This window comes from Diprion similis, chromosome 9 (genome assembly GCF_021155765.1).
Source record: "Diprion similis isolate iyDipSimi1 chromosome 9, iyDipSimi1.1, whole genome shotgun sequence".
In the NCBI taxonomy this organism is placed as follows: Eukaryota; Metazoa; Arthropoda; class Insecta; order Hymenoptera; family Diprionidae; genus Diprion; species Diprion similis.
In genome coordinates, this window is record NC_060113.1 from 6,354,897 (window position 1) to 6,381,329 (window position 26,433).

The following is a 26,433-nucleotide window of genomic DNA, read 5'->3' on the forward strand; positions in this document are numbered from 1 at the left end:
CAAATTTTTCAACAATGGGAATGCTGCGTCACCAACAAATACTGCAGGAACGCAAGTATTTGTACCTGGTAAGGCTTCAGGCTGTGGCAATGGTAACGTTCCTTTTTCAAGGCTTTTTCCAAAATCTAGACTTTTAAAAATGCCTCCATCGCTTGCTCTACCAGCAGAGCCGATACTGACATACGTAAATCGAAGCTCAGCGTCACAGACTCCCATCAAAACTGTGCTGTATGAACCTTTATAATTATAGAAAGCTGATCCGGTATTTTTGAAACATTGTGCCACAACGTGTTTTCCGTCAATTGCACCAACACAATTGGGGAAATTCCATTTATTGTCAAAGTCTTCTGCGATTTTAGCCCATGTTTCTACAGTTGGTAAAGGAAGTACTTGAGGTTGTAGTGTCAGCCAGAGTGCTTCCGTTGTTTCCAGAATTATTTTTGGCACAGTAGATTTACCTATGCGGTAAAGATAATGCAGGCTCACCATGCTATCTCCAGATGCAAGATATCGCAATGTCAATGACAATCTCAGTCCTGGATGGAGCGGTTCCCTTATAAAATGTACTTTCACAATGATAGGTGTTACCATTTCCAGTAATTGGTCAAATTGAAGAGGTGACATACGATGGAAATTGAAAAAACGCTCTTCGTCCCGTCGAAGTTCAAGTACAAGGTTTTCGTAGGCACCTTGGAGCTGTCGTTGCTTTATTATCGGATGAACCCACCATCGAGCTGTTCTCCGACGTTCTTGATTTTCCAGTTCCTTTCGTTTTCGTCTCCTTCGCAACCACAATAATAACGCCAATTTCTCGTTGTCATTCATTTTTATTACATAATTTATTTCGATTTAACTTTTATTTATTAATCATTTTAAACTTGTCGTTTTATTTACACGATCCCGATGACGTTTGTGGGCATCGTAGGTTATGTTATTTACACGATCCCGATGACGTTTGTGGGCATCGTAGGTTATGTTTTACACGCATCCGTAGCTTCGGTATTCGTACGCGTGAGGCAGCACTAGGCTTTGCCGCGTACATGGAGTCGCCTGCCGCAGCATTTGCCGGACCATGAAGTGCCGGACCGTCGCCGCTGCTCACCGCGTACATGGAGTCTTCGGAATTGACCGTTAGGACGTCACACTCCCTTCCAGAAGGAAGACATATTTAGGGATATGTGATTTCTTATGGTGGTAAAACTGCTGATCAAAGCGCCACTCGGCTATATTTAAAACTCTCAAACCGCTTGACTCTCGATTGTCAAGTTGCGTCGGTTGATGAGAGTGTATAACCTCAATGTTCAAGCAGATAATAAATAGAGTTACGACGAGTGCAATTATGGATGAAGGGAAAAATGTGCATTACTCGGAGCGCGAAAGGCTGTTAATAGCTCAGCTAATATCAGAAGAAAGTGCAATCGACTGCAAAAAACGGGTGCGATTGATTTAAAACAAAAAGCTGAGGCGTGGCAACGAGTAACGAAAAAATTTATCAGCGAAGGGTGCACACCAGGTACCAGTAAACAATTGAAAAAGTGCTGGCAGTGTTGCCAACTTTAGGGGTTCAAAGAGCCGAATGGGATTTTTTTAGGGGTGTTATGTTTTTAGGGGTATTTTCAGGGTTTTTTTTTTAACTTAAAATATTTATTTTTTGAAATTTAAAAATATGAAGATGTGATGTTATAGGCTCGGAAATAACCAAATCTAGCCAATCATATTCATTTCTAACATAGCGGCTTAGTAACATCTAGTACGGTTGCTTGTTACTAGACGCAGTCTCCATTCCTACGAATGACGAGGTATTATAATTCTAATTGTACTTAAATCTGCAATCCAGCTGCTTCAGTGGTATCTTTATGTTATGTAATTTCCGATTTCAGATTAACAACAGAGATTTACAAGAACAGCTAACAGATAACATTATTCAAAGTGAAGCTCCTTTCATCACCGATAAGATTATTACGTACTTTTAATGATCTAGTATGCTACATCAAATAATCACTTTACAGAAATCTATTTAGTTTGTAAGTATTCTTAATATTGTTGATTTAAAAAAGTACAGAACACAAAAATGTACAAGATGATAACGTAATTGTACCTTATTGAGCGAAAAACTGATAAAAAAAATTATGTGCAGATTAAAAGTGTGATGTTTCTGATGCAAGAGAAATAACGGAATTTTTGACGAATGTGACAGAATACATTGCGGGTTGTGTGTTATGCAACTCGAAAAAAAATTACATTGTGCAATTTGTGTAGACGCACTAACAGAAAACATCGACCGTAGAACTAATCTTATAAGTATTAAAAATGGCGGAGGTCTTTTACAACCATCAGACGATGTATGCAAAATTTGTAAAACTTGTAAAATGGAAATTCGACGTGTTATTCACGCGAGTGACCTATTTATAAAGCCAAAATTTACAGAACCATATTTGACGAATCAAGTCTTAAAAGACTTGATCGGTCAGAATTTATTCAAAAATTTAAATGATCACATCCACGATCAAGCTTCACTGATGGAAAACCATGCTATATACTTAATTCGTGCTATATAGTTCAAAAGTACATAAAAGTTAGATTACACTTCATAGCGTTGACCACATTAGATAAGTCAAAAAGCAACTTATCTTATTTATATTAGTTTTCAGCTAGGCATCAATTCCAAGTTGAAATGTCACCAATTCTGGTTTTTGATGCTACTTTAAAGTGCTCAGAAAATAATATGTTCTACTCAACCGGGGCTAGAGAAGCTTGCCGCCAATTCTGATTACAATATTGAAAAGGTGAGTTTTAATAAAACGGTGGGAAAAATGATTCGCTAATTGTTAAAGAAAAATGCTCAAATTGACTTATCTTTACATTCGTAGATCGGGGAGATCTAGAGCCGTCGGTTTGGGTTGATCGGTGTTGGATGGAATTCCTGCGGCAGAGTCTCACCTCGAAACGACAGGGTTGATGAATAGGAAACGTTGATGATGAGCCACTTAGTATTTATTAATTTTGAATTAGTATAGATGTTACCGAAAAATTATCGTTCATTGAATAATTATTAGATTTAAAACGATTATTAATCAGAAACGATAATGTAGTTAATTATTATTACTTGATTTCAATGTTGATTTTGGAATAATCGTTGAATGTTTATTTACGAAAATATGAGAGTCAGTAAAGAACAGAATGGATTTAAACTTGGATGATTGTGTCTTTTTCAATTCACAGAATAAACCGAAATGCTTTGTTTTAACGAGGTAGCTCGAGGGGCGGGGGGGGGGGGGACCGTTTCTACGAGTTCGTTTCTACAAGTTGCGTTCCTACGACCGAGCGGTTCGTTTCTACAAATTCTTTTCTACAAGTGGCGGTCGAATGATTAAAATTAAATTAAATTAAATTAATCCAAAACGTACGAAATCGACAATTAAATGTATCAGAAACGAACTCGTAGAAACGAACCGCATGGTTGTAGAATCGCCACTTGTAGAAACGAACCTTTCGGACGAACTTGTAGAAACGAACACTTCAGGAGAAACTAACTTGTAGAATCGCAACTTGTAAAAACGAACTGTTAGGTATTGGCACTTGTAGAAACGATACCCTCTCAGCTAGAGACTTTAGGCCGGTCACAACTGCGATTTGCCAGAGCTACGCTTGCTCGAAATGGCGACTCAGCTAACAGCCACGCTCCTCGCGACTCGACCTTAGAGCATATACATGATATACAGTATGGACGAAGCCTTGTATACCCTTTCGTGTAAGTGGAAAACGACACAGAGAAGGGAATATTAAGACGAGTACCTTTCTCTGTCTTGCACGCTCGCGATTGGTTGACTGACGTCAGCGCCCTGAACACTCACGCTCATTGCACAGGGCCCCGGCGCCCTGGGTTTGTTGAACATATACCTTGTAAGGTTATAAACACTGCTTATAGCAGACTTCAATACTTGATGAATGAAATCATGACAGGGAAATGTTTCTACGTGAAAACTTGAGCAAGATGTTATAGAAGGTTTTATTAGTTTTCATCGGTAAGTTTCACGTTACTCATTTTTTAGGTTATGATAGGGTTTGTATCAACAATTTTGTGTCACTCAATCATATATTTCTCAACAGTTTACCGACTTGTTTCGATCGCCTGACCCCCTAGTGCATTTGCATGTGTAGGACATGTTCTTCGTATTACAATATCGCCGCAGTGCTTGGGGCACTCAATTACGATAGGTACGCTCTTGCTGTAGAAAGAGAGAAATACTCGTTTTACTATGTCTCTCTCTTTCGCCGGTTTTCCGTCGCCACGCTTCCTCCATACTGTATATGCTCTAAGAAAAGAGCTATGCAACGTTGAAATTTCAACCCATTCCGTTCGTTTGTTTATTTAATATAAAAAGAAAACGAATGAGTTCGCTCGGTCAGTAAGGGTAGGGCTGTTACATCGCGTTAAAATTTAAAAATATTATTTAGAGACATGAAGACTGGAGAAAAAATGTTCGGTTAAACTATTTTTCTTTCTCTTACTTTGTTTGATAGTATGTAGTCTGATGACGGTCAGTTGGGCCTAGCCGAAACGTCGTATCAACAGAAACTTTCGAAATAAAATGTCTAGTGTGTCCAAAATCAAAAAAATGAAACAATATGGGTATTCTGTTCAGATTTTCTGAGTCTTATTGATAGATAGCGATGGTGTTTATAATTCTCTCTCTCTCTCTCTCTCTCTCTCCCTGTCTTTGCGAGTTTTATGTTTGTACCACGCTTTTTGTACACACGGGCCTCCACCCCAGTATTATAATAAACGGTCTATTCTATTCTATTCTATTCTCTCTCTCTTTCTCTCGCTCTCTCTCTCTCACGACCGTAGTGGCTCAGGTGCTGGCACTCGAGTCTACGGACAGGAGGACTCGGGTTCTGGTCCCAGTCCTGTCAATAAGATTCTGAACGACACTCGCAAAAATGTAAGACGGGTCGTGCGGTTCAAGCACTGAGTTGCTGATCGTTGATTTGGAACCGGATCTGGCTATATGCCCGGATAAGGTTTTCGGCAGTCTCCCTTGTCCCTCGCACAAATCCGGATGTTTCTATTCTATTTGCTACTGCCAACCTGTTGGAGTCTCTCTACCTTACTCCCTATGTTTACAAACAATTGTGATACATAAAAATTGTTTTCTATTTTTCTGTTTTCTTTGGTTGCAAATATTTCCAGAAGAGAATACCATTAAAATATTTGCGGATGACACAATGGTATATGTGAAGATGCATATGTAGGAAATTTCAAAACGAAGAAATTGACCTCTGAGCGAAGTCTGTACGACGAAAAACACGAAAGTTATGGCTTCCGAGACATTTTTTTTTTTAAAGCACCGCGTTTAGGAAAGCGAAGTAAAGAGAAAAAAAAATCAAAAAATTCTCAAGGACGGAAAATGAAATTCTAGAAGTGTCTGAAATTGATCAATATCATGGACACGGCACTTAAACTTTTGACGAAGAAATCGTCACTGATGCAAATTGAAAAGTGGATTCGTTCCATTTCATGTCATTTTGTTACAATTGAAATTTTGAAATTGCTGACAGCCAATTTTCAACAGTTTCAAAAAGTGGGGGATGGATTGCAGAAACAACGGAGAAGTGATCAAAATCATAGCTTTGAGGAGCTAAATTTGAACCGGAGCTGTTATAATTTTTTGCCCAAAAGAAATTTGAGCAGTTTTTTGGAAGATGCAAGACACTTTATTGTAAAAAAACTGAATAAGACGCTGGAAAGTGCGTCAACTTTGAAAACAAACTGTGGCTTGACTTGCAAATTCAGTGTAACGAAATTATGGCAGAAACGAAATTTTTCACTACCAGAGATGATGTCGTGCTCCAGTCGACGGACAGTCACAAATGGTTAGAAGAAAACGTCAACGAAAGAGTTTTCTCCGAAGTGAGAGGTTTCCAAGAGAACGACCCTGGCTGGTCGATGATTGAAATAACAAATCTGGCTGTGACCATCAACAAGTACGTTTCACACAAGGAAGTATGTTCACGTACACACAACTACTTAAGGATATTCAAGATAAGAAGGCCGTGTCACATTCCAAGCAGCGACTCGTATCGCTTCCTCTGGCCGGTCACCGCAGGCCACTTTGCAGCTCTCACTGCTACGAAATGATGGTTTGAAGTTCCCAGTGTTACGTGGGAGGGTAGACGTGTAAAGAGCAATGAAAGCTTATGACTATTAAAGATAATAATCAATTATGCACCCACGTAACAGCACTGAATAAAAATTAAAACTAAGAAGGACCTACCTTTCGGTACGCCGGTATTTGTAGGATCGTGTTGCTATAGTCCTATACAGGGCTGTGAGGTTTGTTTTTCGCGATTTTTACCGAAAATCTAAAAATGAACATCGAAGATGGATGTTGATCATTCTAATCTATTTTTTTCTAAAAAGTACATTAAAATACAAAAATTTCCAAAAAAAAACGTCCCGATACGTCAATTTTTAAAAAAGTTATGGCAATTTAAAGAAAAAAAAAGTTTTTTTTTTTTTTAAATCCATGATTTTTTTTTTGGTTGGGTAAAAAAATTTGCAAAAATTCTGAGAGACGTCTTTCATGAGGTAGAAAATGATAAAAAAATTTCAGTTATAATTTAATCGGGAATTTCGTATCTTCTAAATGAAGTGTGGATCTTATATTTTTAATGTGATGTGGTTTTGATACTTTTTTGTATGTTTTTGCATCTTATGTATTTTTGCTTGCCAGTTTACATTTTCATTTTCTGAATAAAATGTGCCCCAGAAAATTATTTGAATCTAAAATTCCGTGGAAATGATGCCTAAGATTTGAGACTAGTCAGAATGAATTAGATTAATTCAAGTGGAAGGTGAAGAGTGTAAAAATTAACTGTAGCAATGTGGTCTTCGCCACAACGTTCGCAAACCTGTTTACTCATTCGATTAGCGTGCGCACGCAAATCACTACTTTTGCAGATATAAGAGCTGGCGTATGAGTCGAAAGTTGTTACTTCATCAGTGGCAGTATCATGTAATACGTCTAAAAAAAGTCATACTTAAATCTTAGTTTTTCATAGTGGAATTGTCAAAACTTTTCACAACCAACGCAGACTCCCAGAAGTGTAATTGCGATTGTACCTGATAGAAAATGACTCCAGCCCAACTAGTACCTCACTATGCGACTTTCATGTGGCCGGGGATCCGCGCAGCTTTGACCAAGATGACAATAACCGGGTTAATCACTATTTTGCAGTTTCTAATAATGCTTCTGCGACCAGATATAGTTGGCAAAGATAACAGGACTCGTATCGATTCAATGGCAGAGCTACTCGGTAGTTATGACTTTGTGATAGTTGGTGGAGGATCTGCGGGGGCTGTACTTGCTAACAGATTAACGGAAAATCCAAACTGGACCGTGTTGCTACTGGAGGCTGGGGATGCTGAAGGAGTTGTATCCGAAGTACCTGCTCTAGCTTTACTTCTTCAGAACACGAATTCTGATTGGGCTTTCAGAACTGAACCTTCATCGACTTACTGCCAAGGTGCGGTCAACAAACAATGCAATTGGCCCAGAGGTAAAGTACTTGGAGGGAGCAGCGTCCTCAATTACATGCTGTATATACGAGGAAATCCAAGAGATTATGATCAATGGAGAGATTTTGGAAATCATGGATGGGGATACGAGGATGTTTTACCATATTTCAAAAAATCTGAAAATATCTCAATAACCGATCTCCGTGAATCGCCATATCATGGAACCACTGGACATTTATCAGTTGAACACTTGAAGTATGAACATCCGATTACACGATATTTTCTGAATGCTACTTCTGAAATGGGCTACAGTGTGGTAGATGTGAACGGAAAAACGCAGACTGGATTTATGCGTACACAAGTCACCGCTGAAAATGGCCTTCGATGCAGCACGGCGAAAGCCTATCTGCGATCTACAGCTGATAGGAAAAATCTACACATTAGTACGAATTCTCTGGTCGATAAGATTCTCATGGATGAAACTACGAAAACAGCTTACGGTGTTGAATTCGTCCGAGAAAACATGAGGTTCACCGTTCGCGCAAACAAAGAGGTAATTCTCTCAGCGGGCGCTATTCAATCCCCTCAACTGCTAATGCTCTCAGGAATCGGTCCGCGAGAACACCTAGAAGAATTTGACATTGAGGTTATTCGCGACAGCCCAGGAGTCGGGCAAAACCTCCAGGACCATGTGGTGATCGGTGGGCTCGCTTCTCTGATTGAACCACCGTATCATCTTAGTGAATCAATGTTATCACAATTAGAAGAATTTATGGTGGAAGAAAAGGGTCAATTGTATGATATGCCCGTATGCCAAGTAATTGGTTTCATCAATACCAGGTGAATATCGTTACCGTACATGAGAAAAACTTATCAATTCCCGACTTACTCGAGCGAAATCTACTCGGACCGATATGATAATTCTGAAATGGAAATCGCTTTGACTACTTACTTCTCGCAGCTGCGTAATTGGGGTGGATGCGCCGTTTTTGCGTACCCGAAGGTCGTATGTGTGCGCACCATATATTGATCGATTTGTGTCCATATCAATTGCATTTAAATGAAAACATGGCCAGCAAAGGTATAAAACTACCAAATCAGCTTTGATATTACCGTTAACGTTGCCTTTCAAGCAATTGATTCCAAAATATTGCGCTTAATATTCTGTGCAGGATATATTTTCGTGATGAATTTAATGATTCTCGACATCACTGACAGTGCGGAAAGTTATATGAAAAAAAGTCCCAATGCGGAAAGTTATCTGAATGGTTTTTTTATGTTTGTAAAATCCGATTCTCGAAGCCTGTGGAGCGTGCATAAAATGCTTCATTTCTGAATCGTGCGGACGAAAACGTTGCAAATAACTTTCCGAATTAGGGCTTACTTTCAGATATATCTTTCTGTACTAAGGCTTTACTTGAAATAATTTTTTAAACCGGCAATGACGTCAACCTTCTAGGTTCTTTTGAACTATGTTATTCGACGATTGAACAAATTGATTTATAATAATTTTATAATTTTGGTTTGTATCGTGGTTTATAATCAAAAACATTGCAGCTAGGATGCAAAGGGACAATATATAAGTGTGGAAGCTTAGGTAAAAAAATAAATACGTGAAAAACAAAAAAATTTACACGGCTTTGATCTCACTGTCAGATGTTCGAAATACGTGTTCCCTGTCTAAAATCAGACGATACTTGCATACTGGCCCACCCTGTATATAACCGGTCACTTTACAAAGCCATCCATTCGTAGAATTGACACTACATAGTCATACTACACAAGGGATGTTTAGTCTATAGGTAATGAAGGGACGTTTAGATAGCAGCGGTAAAGTCAAGGTATGCATCTCAGAGGAGTGTGAAGTGGTAATGACCACGTAACATCGTAGTTCAATTCGGTTTTGATAAGTTCCAATTCAATTTCTAATAATTGCGTGGAAAGAGAATTTGTTTCGTGTCAACAGTCTCACACGTATTCCGGGATTGGAAGTGCAGTGTAAGATGATGCATAATAATCTAAAAATTCACGTATAGAAGAATTTCATGGTAACAGTATCATATTTTTTCAGTTATGCTAACAGTACTCTCGATTTTCCGGACATCCAAGTCTTTCTTGGTTCAAACGCCCTAAATACTGTGAGCGTGTTTGTTAAAACCGCCCTCGGCCTCACAGACGACTTTTACAATAACATATATTCGGGAATAATAGATCAAAATGCCTATGGGGTATTCCCGTTATTACTGCACCCGAAGAGTAGAGGCTATATCAAGCTGAGAAGTGCTGGCATCACGCACCATCCAATCATAGTTCCGAATTATTTCAGTGACCCGCATGATCTAGACGTTTTGGTATGTTGATAACTTATTTTGTATTTAATAATGTTAGAACTACTCAGATTAAGGAAAATTATAGAAAATATTTGACTTATTACAGATAGAAGGAGTCACTTTCGCCTATAACCTTAGCCAAACCTCGACTATGAAAAAATTCAACGCACGTCCCAATTCCAACGTGATTCCAGAGTGTGCCCACTTGAATTTTCCATCTCGTGACTATTGGCGTTGCCATGCATCATTTTATACATTGACAGGCTATCATCCTACTTCCACTTGTAAAATGGGACCTGCTGACGACGAAATGGCTGTAGTAGACTCACACCTGAGGGTCCACGGGGTGAATGGTCTTCGGGTTGTTGACGCCTCAATTATGCCAACCATAGTATCCGGTAATACCAACGCTCCAACTATTATGATCGCCGAAAAGGCATCAGATCTTATCAAGGAAGATTGGAATCAAGCTATTTACGTTGATGATTCAAAGAGTTCTTCAAAAGCTTCAAGCATTTGGAGGCGTTAAAGGTACAGGGTACGGGGTACAATTATGGACAGCCACGATTTGCGAAAGTGATTACCGAAATTTTCTACATTCACGTCAATGAGGAAAGAAATTGCTAGGGGTATACAGGGTGTTACTATAATTTAACTGTATAGCATTGGACATTTGCAAAGAATCAGAAATTCTAATCAATAGGTATGAGTTACAAATTTTCTTAATGTAATATAGTATGGTTACGCATCTTTTTTTGGTTGCGTTCCATACCTGAAGTGATCGTTCTAGCTCCGGCACAAAAACGAGCATCGGAGTGCGTGACAGTGCACTTGAAAAGACTTACTTTACTTGTCAGTGAACGATGCCGAGAAAATACGCGTAAGCCATGCTAGTGTTGTACATAAAATATGTTTATGTCACTTGTCAGAATCACGAATCGACTAAACAAAGCCAAAGAAGAAGCAAAACTAAGCAAATTGCTATGCTACGTAGCCTGCATGAAAAGGGGAGCTTGAAGGTGAGAAAATATAACGGTTCACTTTAGGGATTGGAGTATCAATGAAATTTATGTGTTTGATTCCGCATCTCGCATGTTTTTTGCACGTAGACTAGAAGATATGAAATCTTGGACTTAATCTCTCTGGATTGATTCTCCCCGGACTGAATTTCCCGAACAATATCCACACGAATGAATCTTACCCGGAAGAAATTGGCCAACTCAGAAATTACCCCAGACGTGATTCCTGACACGATAGAATTTTAATGGACATTCACATTTTAATTAATTAAATTATTTCAAGTTTCCCAAGTTTTTCCGTTCACTAGGTGTATATACTTATTCTAATTCATTTATTTTTATTTATTCATTATTTATTATCCAGGAGATTTTAGCCAGGGAGAATCATCCGGGTAAATTTTACAAAGAAGCGATTTCATTCGAAGAGATTTTAGCTGAGGGGAAATTTTGTCCAGGGGGATTTAGACTGGAAAATTTAGTCCGGAAAATTTAGTTTACAAAAATATCTATAGACCGGATACCGTAGGGAAAGATGTAACGTAAGAATCGCGATATCGATGTTGCACAGCGTAAATTTCACCATTCCGTAACCGGAATAATTAATTTATTCCTTAATTTATTCACTATCTTCTACTCGGTACACCGTTGAACCCTATAAAATCCTTCCCAGCAGCAGAAAAATAACTCTCACTAGCCAGCTCTCGAACTTTCACTGCCAAGTTGACTTTTTGCAATCATGGTATAGAGTTTAATACCCGATTAATTGAATCCTTTGTGAATAGCGACAATTCTTCGAATACCGGTTCGATCGGTAGATAAGGCCGTTTTTTCCTGTATTTATTTCTTCTTTGAAGTAAGAATTAGTAAAATCAATAAGCCAAGCTAAGTTTCAATCCGGTATTTGAAGAACATTTGTTATACAAAAAAGAATTCAATTAATTAATTAGGTATCAAATTCAATTTACAGTAGAACGTCGATTATCGAAACTAATTGGGGGACACACGTGTTCGGAAAACCGGTTTATTCGGATAATCAAACTATACACTTTTATGTTAAAAAGTAGACAGCCTTGTAATAAAATATACATATGAATAATAGGTACAATCAACGGGACGTAGGGTTCGCAGCTAGTTCGGTTTAAGCGGTCGTTCGGTTGATCGACGTTCGGATAATAGACGTTCTGCTGTAATGACTAATGACTAAACTTCATATAAGCAAAATTGTCAATGAGGTCATCAAGAAACACAGAAGTTTCTGCACCCTTTACAGTGTAAGCTCGTATCCCCCTCTTACGTCCTGAGAGGAACATTGCAAGATGATTCTAATTCGTTGCGTGATTTAGATTATACTCTTGACTTACGTACCTAGTTGATTATGAATCATGGAAATCTGCTGATCAGATCCTCGGGTCTTCTCGGTCAGCTTACGCAAAATTCTAAGAATTTGTAAAATCTGGCTCGTGCCAACCATCGATATGAGTGATTGAAATAGTTATTGATGACGATACTTGGGTTAAATACACATTTATTGACACAATTTCCTCAAGTTCTCAATTATAGCGTTTATAATAGTCATATATAAACTGGTGTTATTGGCTTATTGAATCACTAGTACTTAGAATTATGTTTCCTTAAGATCATGGGTTCAGAAACAAATCGACGTGGAAAGTGCCGGAGAGGAAATAGAAACGTAAACAGAGAGCTCTGCAGACGATAAATGGTTATCAGCTCATTCTCAAGTCTCATGCTACTTTTGCGACCCAGGCACCGAAACCTGATGCCCTTGAGTCCCTCAAGGCGCCAGTGGGTCCGAACAGTCTCTAGTCTTTTAGCAATATTAGACAAATAAAGACGGTCCTTCGGTTTCTACGAAAACATAGAAACGGAAACTTAAAGACGGTTTCTGATTAGTGGATGAGATATCGGCGGGGAATTAGCGCGAGATAGTTGGTTTAAGAAAGCAAGCGGTGAAGTACTGATTGGTCGTATCGTCGTTAATACAAAGGCGTTACCCCTGGTTCTGAGAATAAGGGCTTATCTGCTGTGAGCTATCGGTGATTTCTCTTCTCACGTTTCCTGTGTTAAGTCTCCTCGATTATCTTAATGGAGTGCTGAATTTGAAATCTATTGCAAGTGTTTATTGCGTGAGATATTGCAGCTGAGATCGCAAATTCTAGTTTTATATGAAAGCTAATGTTGAAAGATATAATGGTCAAATATGAAAATATATGTACCATATACGTATCAGCTTGACTGATAAAATAACGGTTAATCTTACGTATGACAACTATCGATATCAGAGTAATACACGAACTATGGTAAGAGCGCTTAAGGCTTTCTTATGGTAACTGGACGCTTGTAGAGGTAGGGAGCACAAAGAACAGCGCCATGATTACCGGCAAGGACGCAACACCCCTATGATGTTAAGTATCTTTGACAATTGACTTAGTGCAGTTGTTGATTGCCTGAAGATATATTCAGTCAATGGTGCAGTGATAATGCGGGAGTGTGGAAATCACATACGATTACCATGCGAGCGTTCACAAGCGATTAGTGCAGTCGTTGACTGAAGAATACACTACGCATGAGGAGTGCGTTCCGATATTGGATCCCGGCTTTTATCTCTTTTGCGCTCCCGAGTTTGTGAGTAGCTCTGCTTCTGTCCTAGGGAATTTTTAGCAGCGCCAGCTGTTTCGTCTCGTGCAGCAAACAGCTGGACGCAGCATGCTTTAATTGGTCAATTCACTAAAATCACCAAGCATGGAACCCATGGAACATTAGCAAATGGAGGTTTTGGTGTATTGACCAATGAAAGCATGTTGTATCCAGTTATTTGCTGTACGGATAAAACAGCTTTACACGTCGAATGCCTGTTAGCAAATCTGTTCTGTGTCTCCGTCACGGAACGACAGTTGAATTTGTCATTTTGCTGTTCGGTCGGTAAGAACGCTGTTTGGTTGCACGTGGGTATGTCGCTTACATATATCTTCAGTTGCCTATGAGCGTCCGGAATCGCACAACGTAGGCATACTCTGGGTGCGTTCCAATATTACCTCCCACTGCTGTCAACAATCTTTTATCACTCTTGTGCCGCCGAGTTCATGAGTAGCTCTGCCTTGTCCTAGGGAGTTCTTAGGGCTGCCAGCTAATTTCGGAACGCATTCTCTGACGGGTACTATGGATCAACTTGAGGAAACGAGTGCATGCGAGTTAACGGGAGTTCCCCGAATAAGAATAAACTTCACCACACAGGCACCCTGTCAGACTATGAGTCAGACTCAGTCATACAATCAAGTTTTCTGTGCATACGTGACGCCGACTCCGGACCTATCACTCATGTCTATTCGTCAACTCGACTCGAAACGTTAAAAAATGCCGAAATTCAAGACCAAACGTTCTTATCACTTTTCCGAGCTAGGTATGTATTCAAAAAACGGAATTACTGTATTCATTAACCTATTCTTAACAGAATAAATCTCACTGGCTCTTACTTTCTGCCCAGTATATGGATCTCTGTACGGTAGAATTTCTTTTCTACGTATCTGATCCTATCAATAAAGTGCGCTCTAGAAAACATATTGCTCATTATGTATGTATGTACATTAGACTGATTAAAAAAAAAACATTTTTTTTTCCTTCTGGATTCTTATGCTATTGTTAGACATCAATAAAAGAGAATTTCACCAAAAAAAATGGGCCCAGTCACTCGAGTTTTAGAGGTGGCTATCTCGACTTTTTGTTATTTTTTCCATGATTTTACTTAATGAAGATGATCATGGTACTAAATTATACCAGAAATGGGATAAATAAAGGAAAGGATGTGTCACAGCTGTTTTGCGACGAAGAAAGTATATCACACACACACACATACTAAATTCAAATTTAAATTCACATATAAACATTCAAATGTTATAACAGTGAGCAATATTTTCCATCTTGTGCATCCCAGTTTTGTAAAAACGAGGTAATAAAATGAAAAACGTTGAATCAAAAGCGAACATCCTGCATCTCCAGAATAATTGGAAAAACTTAATTTACAAAATCTGAGTTAGTTAATGCTGCATTACAATTTACTAAATTTTAGGTCATTCTAGAGTGGCAAAATAACGAGTTTTTCTGAAAATCACTACAATAACATTACAAACAATAGCCTATTAGAAAGATTGTGTCAAACACGTACACGTACAAAAAAGAATATGTACCAGGTCTAGAGATTGCAAAGAGAATAACAAAGGACTGTAGGGGGAAGAGGAATTCTAACGAGCTACTTAATTGAAAAACTCACCATTTATTATGGTTTTGGGATAAGAGGATTATTTTCGTCAAAATTCTGATTATTTGATTCCTTTGTCCGATCCGAATCAATGTTAGCATGTCCGACTACTAGTTCCAGCTTCAAGCCAAAGTAGTTTTTCAAAACTTGTGACTAATTTTATCACGATTGTCTGATTTTTCTTTTTTTTTTCGTGGAGTAAAAATGTATATTGTATTTCACCCAATTCGGTATCATTTTGAGTTATTTCATGTGAGACAAATAACTCACCTCATAGCCATTCACAAATTTTGGTGTCCAATAATCCTTCAAGTGAAAAATGGGTATAGCGTAGACATTCTTACTAGATGGGAAGAATGTCAAAGCTTTACCAAGAATACATACAGAATATTAGAATAAAGTATATGAAATACAAAATATCTTTTTGATGTTCCTAAAATCTGAAAATAAATTTTTAAGTAAACCATTTTTAAGTAAATTAAAAAATACGATTAATACGCATCCTGTGAATTAATCATGTCTTTACGAATAGGTTTTAAAGCAATCACGACATATCTGACAAAACTGAGCGCGAGTATCTCTCCAGTGACAAAAACAAAGAGACGACAAACCTTGAATGCACAAACAGCTGAGGCTACTCGAATTGTACTCGACATCTTGCAAGATATATGTAGGAAATTAGACAAAGTCAAGAGTCATACCGTTCCCTCCTATGTATCAGTAAAAAGTCAAGTAACTATGCTTTTGGAAAGCCTTCCTATACGAGGCCAAATTTCTCAACAAGAAATCAATGATGTTGAACGAGAATCACAGCGGTTGTATTATCTGGTAAGATAGAAACAGACGCTTCAATAAAATCTAGATGATAATTTGTGATATTTATAAATCACGAAATTTTTCAAATCATATTCAAACTTGTAGTATGTAATCTTTCCTTTGATATACGCATAATTACTCATATCATCATGCATCTTTTGTTAACTTGGCAGATAGAAGTTTGTACAATAGAATCAGAAGTTGGCCTTGATCAGTACGGCTCACCAGCGGACAAGGAACAACATTCTATACTAAAAAAACTACTCCAAATTGAAAGATTTTCTGAATCGAGAGAAGAAGAAGTTAACACTGATTTAAATCAATTGAGAACCATGAAAAACGTGATAAAAAACGAACGTAAAATGATCGTGAAAGCTTTGAATTTCCGGCAAGGACACTGGTATAAGTGCCCTAAGGGACACATCTATTCAATTGGAGAATGCGGTCGTGCAATGCAAGAAAGCCATTGTAACGAGTGCAGAGCAGCAATTGGTGGTGTTTCGCATCAATTGCGAAGTGATAATACAGTGGCGACAGAAATGGATTGATTCTCATGTCCTGTTCGTCCATAATGTACGTTAACAAAGTAAGTTGATTAATCACTTTTCCAATACTTGCTTCGAAAGTTCACTTTTCTAAGTTTGTAGGGCTCGCGTATAGTGCCTCATTTTTGAACAGTTTTATAAAACAACGTTGGCGCATGCGCACAATTAAAATGCTATATTTTACACACTAGGGTTCCTTTTGACGCATGCGCACTTTCGAACAACTCAATTTTACCTTGTAATTCATTCAGTGTAATTCACCTAATCTCAATCTGACGCGCCGTCAGTGGTATTGCAAAAATAGTGTGTATTCCACATCGTGCGGATAAGCTATAACTATACAAAAAATCTAATGGTCAAGGACTTGGAAATTTGCTGTATCAGAAAAATATCGTTGATTTGATCTCGATCTTTTCATTTCAGATGAGTATCTTATCCTTGGATCGTGGTCTCCGCAAATTGTGTTTTTGAACACATGGCTTAAGAGGACACCTACCGCACGGTTATCATTACATATTTTTATATAAACAAAATACCGAATATTCTTGTTGATCTGTATTATGAGATGTAACAACTTTTTGTTAATAAAATTCTCAGTTTCTTTTTTTTTTCAGTAACTGGGATTTTCTTTTACAAACCGGACAGATTTGGATAAAAATTTTTGATTTGGCTGAATTTTTTTTTACGGGTTCTATATCGAAAAAAAAGAGATACCTATTTCAGGATTTCTTTTTCTTTCACATATTTTGGATAACAGAGAGGATCGAAAATTTGAGAATCTGGTGATTTTCGGCTTGTAGACTCATTTAAAAAAATTCATAACTTCGGTTCTATTTGAGCTAGAAGGTTCTTCTTCCTTTCATTTTAAAGCTAAAAGAATGAACTTTGATAAAAAATAGTTTCATTGAAAATTATTTACAAATTCGTATTGTTATAAGCAATTAAAATGTTTAAATCGATTTTTAACCACTGCCCCCACCTCGTAGCAAGTTCTTAGTATAACCATGGCATTATACGTCAAATTTTCCATCAAAAACGCAATTATTATTACTATTGGAAAAAAATTAATTTATCTAGTGCGGCACGTCACATCGGCGCGCGGGTTCCATTGCACGCCGTATTTTCTTGCCTCAGATCGTTTTTCTCTGTAATATAAATGATTATTCTATATCTATCATTAAATGACATTATTTATTAGCAAATAGAACTTTATGAAAGATTGAACGTAAATTTGAATAAATAAAAATGTTATTGTGGCAAATAGAAAATTATTTTATTAAGATTTCAATACATTATTATTAGTTAATAAGTACCTCGTTCTGCATTACATCGTACAATATTTACATTTGCTCTTCATGTATTCTTCTACTCTATCGCATACATCACAAAAATGAACAAAAGTATTTATGTTTCATAGCGCAACAGCTGGATTATCACCAAGTTGAATACAGCGTTGATGCGAACATGATAATTAATTATTTATTGTAGTGAAGGTGTAAATATTCAAATAGAATATGTCTGAGGAGTTTCGTTGACGAATGAAAAAAAATGCAGAGCTGTATAATATAAGACGGATCATATAAGTATCAAGCACGTTTAATAAATGAGCAGAATTCAAAATAAGTCAAGTTTAAATGTTAAAATTATAAACGATTGAAAACTACGTCGTAATTGGAAATCATGCCTATTACGTACCCGTTTTTTTTTTAACGTATGCATTCGGCTTTGTTTAAAACTGACGGAATGTTTTTGTGCACCGCGGAACACATTTACTTCTTCTTATTTTCCAATAGTTATTAACACTCTTCAGTTTTCAATTTTACTAGATTATTCTGTTGTATAGACAGCTCTACTCGCTCTCTCCCTCAGTGATAAAAGTTATTTGAATTTTATAATTAATATTTATGTATCAGTACGGTTTTTTTCCCTTACATTTCTTGGTTGCACGGATTTATAAAGGGATCCGACTGTAAAGCATCAGATCATTAGACTTTGCGGAGTATTACTCGTGGTCAAAGTTTTTATTGAAGTTTCTTTAAATTTATAGGTAAAGATATTCAAATGCGATTGTGTAGAAATTTAAAAGATACGATTATTGTATGAGATTAACAATATCTTAACAAATAGATTTTAGGGTAATGAGAACATATTTGGAAATCCTGAGCACCAGTGTTTCTCTAGGAACAAAAATGAAGATAGAATTTGGATCAAAAATATTTTATCTTCATAAATTATGGAATTCTTTGAATCAAGTTTACATTTGTATGCAATTAGGGCTTTGGTCTACGCACTGTTTTACTATTATTATTAAAAAATTTCATTTATTTAATTAATACAGAGAAATTTGTGGAATGGAATTAGAGGCTAGCTTTGATCAATATGACTCTCTGGCATCTAGGAAACCATACATTACATACTCCGTATTTAAGAAACTTCTCAAATTAAAAGATTTTCTAAATCAAGAGAAGATCGAGTTGATAATAATTTGAAACAGTTGAGGACACTTGTATCACATAAAGAACGTAAAATGATCGTAAAAGCAGTGGGTTACAAGCAAGGAAACTGGTTCAAGCGTTCTAAGGGGCCCATGTATTCGATTGATGAGTGCGGCCGTAATATGCAAGAAAGCCATAGCAACAATTCAACCTTTACGAAGCTGCCATTGGTGTATATTCACATCGATTGCCAAATGATAGCACAGAGGCTCCAGAAATGGATGGAACTTCGCGTCCTGTTCGGTCAGGAAAAACATGAACAATATCTGTGTTCTTATCAAATTTTGTTAATTACTGCTATTACGGTACTCAATTATAATTTTGTTCAAGGTTTTGTTATAACTACGTACCGTACAGTACATTTTCCCAGGTGGCAGAAAATGTCAAATACAATAAGGAAGGCTCCATTGTTCTTCAGTATTGAATAAAAACGAGCAAAACGAGGGGGGGGGGGGGGGGGGGCACTCTAAAAATGAACCTACTGAGTATTGGGCTCAGAGTTGTCGATTTATTTTCTGGCTATGTTTTTTGCTACACATGACACCTTAAGAGAAAAATTGATCATCTGCGGGATGTTTATTTTTGCTGAAATTGAAATAACACGAATCGTTGACAATTAATTGTTTGTTAGAATAATGTATTATATATTTCCATGAGAGTGTTTGCTTTGTGTTACTGTATATAGTTCTTTATGTATGTGTATCCTAATCCGTATTGTATGTGAGACGTGTATGTGTGAGATATGAGGGACACCGAATGAAGTTGGTTGGTCTAGATCCACCTGTCGTCCTGGCATGAACCCAGGACCCCACCGCGACCCTTTTCTTATTTGTACTGTATTTCTTTTTATTCTTTTTCCTCCCACGATCAATAAATAATCCTGAATATTATACACAAGATTTGATCCAGTTTTATTCCCATTCCACTAACCGAATCGCAATATTGTTCGATGCCGTCTTCTGAACCTATGGGGAAATCAGCAGCACTAACTGCGAAATTGTGAAAGATAATGGATTGCGAATTTGTTTTATACTCTAATCCTTGTCCCTTTTCATTAAGAGTCGAAGTTATGAAGGAGGAATAAGTTCGTGAACATGAATAATTAACAAAACAACCGTCATCAATTATATTTTCACAACAGGTAATTCATAATCAGACAGGATATACGTGATAGCTGTAACTTTAAATCCATTGCTCGCAGCGTATTGGGACTGTGCTCATTCGTTTTCTCTTGCAAAATTACGTCAGAATAGTGCCCTAAAAAATTAATTGCAGCACTTTCCGAAGTCGTCGAAATTTTCGCCAAAAATCCAGAGGGGTAAGCCTTACTTTTTTTGCGATTTTTGGAGCCGAAAATTTCTGGTCTCCGGATTGATTTGTATGACCGTTTCTCGGCTAATTGGAACCTCAGGAACTCAAAAAACACATGAAAAAAAGCGTGGGACCATCAGCAGAGAAATGACGATGAAAATCTGCAGTTATTCGGCTGTAACTTTTGATCCGTTGCTCGCAGCGTATTGGGACTGCGCTCTCTCGTTTTTTCTTGCAAAATTACGTCGGTATATGGCCTTGAAGAATAAGTCGCAGCACTTATAAAAGTCGTTGAAATTTTCGCCAGAAATCCAAAGGGGTTAGCCTTACTTTTTTTGCGATTTTGAGAGCCGAAAATTTCTGGTCTCCGAATTGATTTGTATGACCGTTTCTCGGCTAATTGGAACCTCGGGAACTTGAAAAGCACATTAAAAAAAGCGTAGGACCATCAGCAGAGGAATGACGATAAAAATCTGCAGTTTTTCGGCTGTAACTTTACAGGTGTTGCTCGCAGCGCATTGGGACTGCGATCAATCGATTTCTCTCGCAAAATTAGGTCGGAATAGTGTTCTAAAGAATTAATTGCAGCACTTTTCAAAGTCGTCGAAATTTTCACCAAAAATGCAAAGCGGTTAGCCTTGGATTTTTTTTGGCCGAAAAATCTTTTGTCTGGGAATCGATTATCATGACGCTTTTTAGACTAATTCGACGCCCAGGAACTCAGAAAACACATGAAAAACAGCGTAGGACCAGCAGCAGAGAAATGGCGATGAAAATCTGCAGTTTTTCGGCTGTAACTTTACAGGTGTTGCTCGCAGCGCATTGGGACTGCGATCAATCGATTTCTCTCGCAAAATTACGTCGGAATAGTGTTCTAAAGAATTAATTGCAGCACTTTTCAAAGTCGTCGAAATTTTCACCAAAAATGCAAAGGGGTTAGCCTTGGATTTTTTTTGGCCGAAAAATCTTTTGTCTGGGAATCGATTATTATGACGCTTTTTAGACTAATTCGACGCCCAGGAACTCAGAAAACACATGAAAAACAGCGTAGGACCAGCAGCAGAGAAATGGCGATGAAAATCTGCAGTTTTTCGGCTGTAACTTTACAGGTGTTGCTCGCAGCGCATTGGGACTGCGATCAATCGATTTCTCTCGCAAAATTACGTCGGAATAGTGTTCTCAAGAATTAATTGCAGCACTTTTCAAAGTCGTCGAAATTTTCACCAAAAATGCAAAGGGGTTAGCCTTGGATTTTTTTTGGCCGAAAAATCTTTTGTCTGGGAATCGATTATTATGACGCTTTTTAGACTAATTTGACGCCCAGGAACTCAGAAAACACATGAAAAACAGCGTAGGACCAGCAGCAGAGAAATGGCGATGAAAATCTGCAGTTTTTCGGCTGTAACTTTACAGGTGTTGCTCGCAGCGCATTGGGACTGCGATCAATCGATTTCTCTCGCAAAATCACGTCGGAATAGTGTTCTAAAGAAATAATTGCAGCACTTTTCAAAGTCGTCGAAATTTTCACCAAAAATGCAAAGGGGTTAGCCTTGGATTTTTTTTGGCCGAAAAATGTTTTGTCTGGGAATCGATTATTATGACGCTTTTTAGACTAATTCGACGCCCGGGAACTCAGAAAACACATGAAAAACAGCGTAGGACCAGCAGCAGAGAAATGGCGATGAAAATCTGCAGTTTTTCGGCTGTAACTTTACAGGTGTTGCTCGCAGCGCATTGGGACTGCGATCAATCGATTTCTCTCGCAAAATTACGTCGGCATAGTGTTCTAAAGAATTAATTGCAGCACTTTTAGAAGTCGTCGAAATTTTCACCAAAAATGCAAAGGGGTTAGCCTTGGATTTTTTTTGGCCGAAAAATCTTTTGTCTGGGAATCGATTATTATGACGCTTTTTAGACTAAATCGACGCCCAGGAACTCAGAAAACACATGAAAAACAGCGTAGGACCAGCAGCAGAGAAATGGCGATGAAAATCTGCAGTTTTTCGGCTGTAACTTTACAGGTGTTGCTCGCAGCGCATTGGGACTGCGATCAATCGATTTCTCTCGCAAAATTACGTCGGAATAGTGTTCTCAAGAAATAATTGCAGCACTTTTCAAAGTCGTCGAAATTTTCACCAAAAATGCTAAGGGGTTAGCCTTGGATTTTTTTTGGCCGAAAAATCTTTTGTCTGGGAATCGATTATTATGACGCTTTTTAGACTAATTCGACGCCCAGGAACTCAGAAAACACATGAAAAACAGCGTAGGACCAGCAGCAGAGAAATGGCGATGAAAATCTGCAGTTTTTCGGCCGTAACTTTACAGGTGTTGCTCGCAGCGCATTGGGACTGCGATCAATCGATTTCTCTCGCAAAATTACGTCGGAATAGTGTTCTGAAGAATTAATTGCAGCACTTTTCAAAGTCGTCGAAATTTTCACCAAAAATGCAATGGGGTTAGCCTTGGATTTTTTTTGGCCGAAAAATCTTTTGTCTGGGAATCGATTATTATGACGCTTTTAGGACTAATTCGACGCCCAGGAACTCAGAAAACACATGAAAAACAGCGTAGGACCAGCAGCAGTGAAATGGCGATGAAAATCTGCAGTTTTTCGGCTGTAACTTTACAGGTGTTGCTCGCAGCGCATTGGGACTGCGATCAATCGATTTCTCTCGCAAAATTACGTCGGAATAGTGTTCTAAAGAAATAATTGCAGCACTTTTCAAAGTCGTCGAAATTTTCACCAAAAATGCAAAGGGGTTAGCCTTGGATTTTTTTTGGCCGAAAAATCTTTTGTCTGGGAATCGATTATTATGACGCTTTTTAGACTAATTCGACGCCCAGGAACTCAGAAAACACATGAAAAACAGCGTAGGACCAGCAGCAGAGAAATGGCGATGAAAATCTGCAGTTTTTCGGCTGTAACTTTACAGGTGTTGCTCGCAGCGCATTGGGACTGCGATCAATCGATTTCTCTCGCAAAATTACGTCGGAATAGTGTTCTGAAGAATTAATTGCAGCACTTTTCAAAGTCGTCGAAATTTACACCAAAAATGCAAAGGGGTTAGCCTTGGATTTTTTTTGGCCGAAAAATCTTTCGTCTGGGAATCGATTATTATGACGCTTTTTAGACTAATTCGACGCCCAGGAACTCAGAAAACACATGAAAAACAGCGTAGGACCAGCAGCAGAGAAATGGCGATGAAAATCTGCAGTTTTTCGGCTGTAACTTTACAGGTGTTGCTCGCAGCGCATTGGGACTGCGATCAATCGATTTCTCTCGCAAAATTACGTCGGAATAGTGTTCTAAAGAATTAATTGCAGCACTTCTCAAAGTCGTCGAAATTTTCACCAATAATGCAAAGGGGTTAGCCTTGGATTTTTTTTGGCCGAAAAATCTTTTGTCTGGGAATCGATTATTATGACGCTTTTTAGACTAATTCGACGCCCAGGAACTCAGAAAACACATGAAAAACAGCGTAGGATTAGCAGCAGAGAAATGGCGATGAAAATCTGCAGTTTTTCGGCTGTAACTTTACAGGTGTTGCTCGCAGCGCATTGGGACTGCGATCAATCGATTTCTCTCGCAAAATTACGTCGGAATAGTGTTCTAAAGAATTAATTGCAGCACTTTTCAAAGTCGTCGAAATTTTCACCAAAAATGCAAAGGGGTTAGCCTTGGATTTTTTTTGGCCGAAAAATCTTTTGTCTGGGAATCGATTATTATGACGCTTTTTAGACTCATTCGACGCCCGGGAACTCAGAAAACACATGAAAAACAGCGTAGGACCAGCAGCAGAGAAATGGCGATGAAAATCTGCAGTTTTTCGGCTGTAACTTTACAGGTGTTGCTCGCAGCGCATTGGGACTGCGATCAATCGATTTCTCTCGCAAAATTACGTCGGAATAGTGTTCTAAAGAATTAATTGCAGCACTTTTCAAAGTCGTCGAAATTTTCACCAAAAATGCAAAGGGGTTAGCCTTGGATTTTTTTTGGCCGAAAAATCTTTTGTCTGGGAATCGATTATTATGACGCTTTTTAGACTCATTCGACGCCCGGGAACTCAGAAAACACATGAAAAACAGCGTAGGACCAGCAGCAGAGAAATGGCGATGAAAATCTGCAGTTTTTCGGCTGTAACTTTACAGGTGTTGCTCGCAGCGCATTGGGACTGCGATCAATCGATTTCTCTCGCAAAATTACGTCGGAATAGTGTTCTGAAGAATTAATTGCAGCACTTTTCAAAGTCGTCGAAATTTACACCAAAAATGCAAAGGGGTTAGCCTTGGATTTTTTTTGGCCGAAAAATCTTTCGTCTGGGAATCGATTATTATGACGCTTTTTAGACTAATTCGACGCCCAGGAACTCAGAAAACACATGAAAAACAGCGTAGGACCAGCAGCAGAGAAATGGCGATGAAAATCTGCAGTTTTTCGGCTGTAACTTTACAGGTGTTGCTCGCAGCGCATTGGGACTGCGATCAATCGATTTCTCTCGCAAAATTACGTCGGAATAGTGTTCTAAAGAATTAATTGCAGCACTTTTCAAAGTCGTCGAAATTTTCACCAAAAATGCAAAGGGGTTAGCCTTGGATTTTTTTTGGCCGAAAAATCTTTTGTCTGGGAATCGATTATTATGACGCTTTTTAGACTAATTCGACGCCCAGGAACTCAGAAAACACATGAAAAACAGCGTAGGACCAGCAGCAGAGAAATGGCGATGAAAATCTGCAGTTTTTCGGCTGTAACTTTACAGGTGTTGCTCGCAGCGCATTGGGACTGCGATCAATCGATTTCTCTCGCAAAATTACGTCGGAATAGTGTTCTAAAGAATTAATTGCAGCACTTTTCAAAGTCGTCGAAATTTTCACCAAAAATGCAAAGGGGTTAGCCTTGGATTTTTTTTGGCCGAAAAATCTTTTGTCTGGGAATCGATTATTATGACGCTTTTTAGCCTAATTCGACGCCCAGGAACTCAGAAAACACATGAAAAACAGCGTAGGACCAGCAGCAGAGAAATGGCGATGAAAATCTGCAGTTTTTCGGCTGTAACTTTACAGGTGTTGCTCGCAGCGCATTGGGACTGCGATCAATCGATTTCTCTCGCAAAATTACGTCGGAATAGTGTTCTAAAGAATTAATTGCAGCACTTTTCAAAGTCGTCGAAATTTTCACCAAAAATGCGAAGGGGTTAGCCTTGGATTTTTTTTGGCCGAAAAATCTTTTGTCTGGGAATCGATTATTATGACGCTTTTCAGACTAATTCGACGCCCAGGAACTCAGAAAACACATGAAAAACAGCGTAGGACCAGCAGCAGAGAAATGGCGATGAAAATCTGCAGTTTTTCGGCTGTAACTTTACAGGTGTTGCTCGCAGCGCATTGGGACTGCGATCAATCGATTTCTCTCGCAAAATTACGTCGGAATAGTGTTCTAAAGAATTAATTGCAGCACTTTTCAAAGTCGTCGAAATTTTCACCAAAAATGCAAAGGGGTTAGCCTTGGATTTTTTTTGGCCGAAAAATCTTTTGTCTAGGAATCGATTATTATGACGCTTTTTAGACTAATTCGACGCCCAGGAACTCAGAAAACACATGAAAAACAGCGTAGGACCAGCAGCAGAGAAATGGCGATGAAAATCTGCAGTTTTTCGGCTGTAACTTTACAGGTGTTGCTCGCAGCGCATTGGGACTGCGATCAATCGATTTCTCTCGCAAAATTACGTCGGAATAGTGTTCTAAAGAAATAATTGCAGCACTTTTCAAAGTCGTCGAAATTTTCACCAAAAATGCAAAGGGGTTAGCCTTGGATTTTTTTTGGCCGAAAAATCTTTCGTCTGGGAATCAATTATTATGACGCTTTTTAGACTAATTCGACGCCCAGGAACTCAGAAAACACATGAAAAACAGCGTAGGACCAGCAGCAGAGAAATGGCGATGAAAATCTGCAGTTTTTCGGCTGTAACTTTACAGGTGTTGCTCGCAGCGCATTGGGACGGCGATCAATCGATTTCTCTCGCAAAATTACGTCGGAATAGTGTTCTAAAGAATTAATTGCAGCACTTTTCAAAGTCGTCGAAATTTCCACCAAAAATGCAAAGGGGTTAGCCTTGGATTTTTTT

General features: G+C 38.3%; 2 protein-coding genes across 3 annotated transcripts; both read left to right on the forward strand.

Annotated features, from left to right (window-relative positions):
* Nucleotides 1-7,136: 7,136 nt before the first annotated feature.
* Nucleotides 7,137-10,381, forward strand: LOC124410162 (glucose dehydrogenase [FAD, quinone]-like). Its single transcript, XM_046888326.1, has 3 exons — nt 7,137-8,362; nt 9,594-9,873; nt 9,959-10,381. Exons 1-3 carry the CDS (start codon nt 7,137-7,139, stop codon nt 10,379-10,381), a joined length of 1,929 nt encoding a protein of 642 aa, XP_046744282.1.
* A 5,230-nt stretch (nt 10,382-15,611) lies between these two features.
* On the forward strand, nt 15,612-17,033 carry LOC124410432 (NFX1-type zinc finger-containing protein 1-like). Of its 2 annotated transcripts, none has more exons than XM_046888791.1 (3): nt 15,612-15,972; nt 16,134-16,546; nt 16,929-17,033. In XM_046888791.1, the coding sequence occupies exons 1-2, from the start codon at nt 15,661-15,663 to the stop codon at nt 16,506-16,508; spliced, it is 687 nt and encodes a 228-aa protein (XP_046744747.1). In that variant the 5' UTR covers nt 15,612-15,660; the 3' UTR covers nt 16,509-16,546; nt 16,929-17,033. The 2 variants fall into 2 exon arrangements, with proteins under 2 accessions (XP_046744747.1, XP_046744748.1); XM_046888792.1 differs by having other exon boundaries at nt 16,134-16,537.
* The last annotated feature ends 9,400 nt before the right edge of the window (nt 17,034-26,433 follow it).

Excerpts from the sequence above, each read along its gene's own strand:
- LOC124410162 (XM_046888326.1), top strand. The coding sequence starts at position 7,137 with ATGACTCCAGCCCAACTAGTACCTCACTATGCGACTTTCATGTGGCCG. Across the intron at positions 8,363-9,593 it reads ATTGGTTTCATCAATACCAG|TTATGCTAACAGTACTCTCG; the intron begins GTGAATATCGTT and ends ATATTTTTTCAG. Across the intron at positions 9,874-9,958 it reads CGCATGATCTAGACGTTTTG|ATAGAAGGAGTCACTTTCGC; the intron begins GTATGTTGATAA and ends GACTTATTACAG.
- LOC124410432 (XM_046888791.1), top strand. The coding sequence starts at position 15,661 with ATGTCTTTACGAATAGGTTTTAAAGCAATCACGACATATCTGACAAAA. Across the intron at positions 15,973-16,133 it reads CACAGCGGTTGTATTATCTG|ATAGAAGTTTGTACAATAGA; the intron begins GTAAGATAGAAA and ends TTAACTTGGCAG.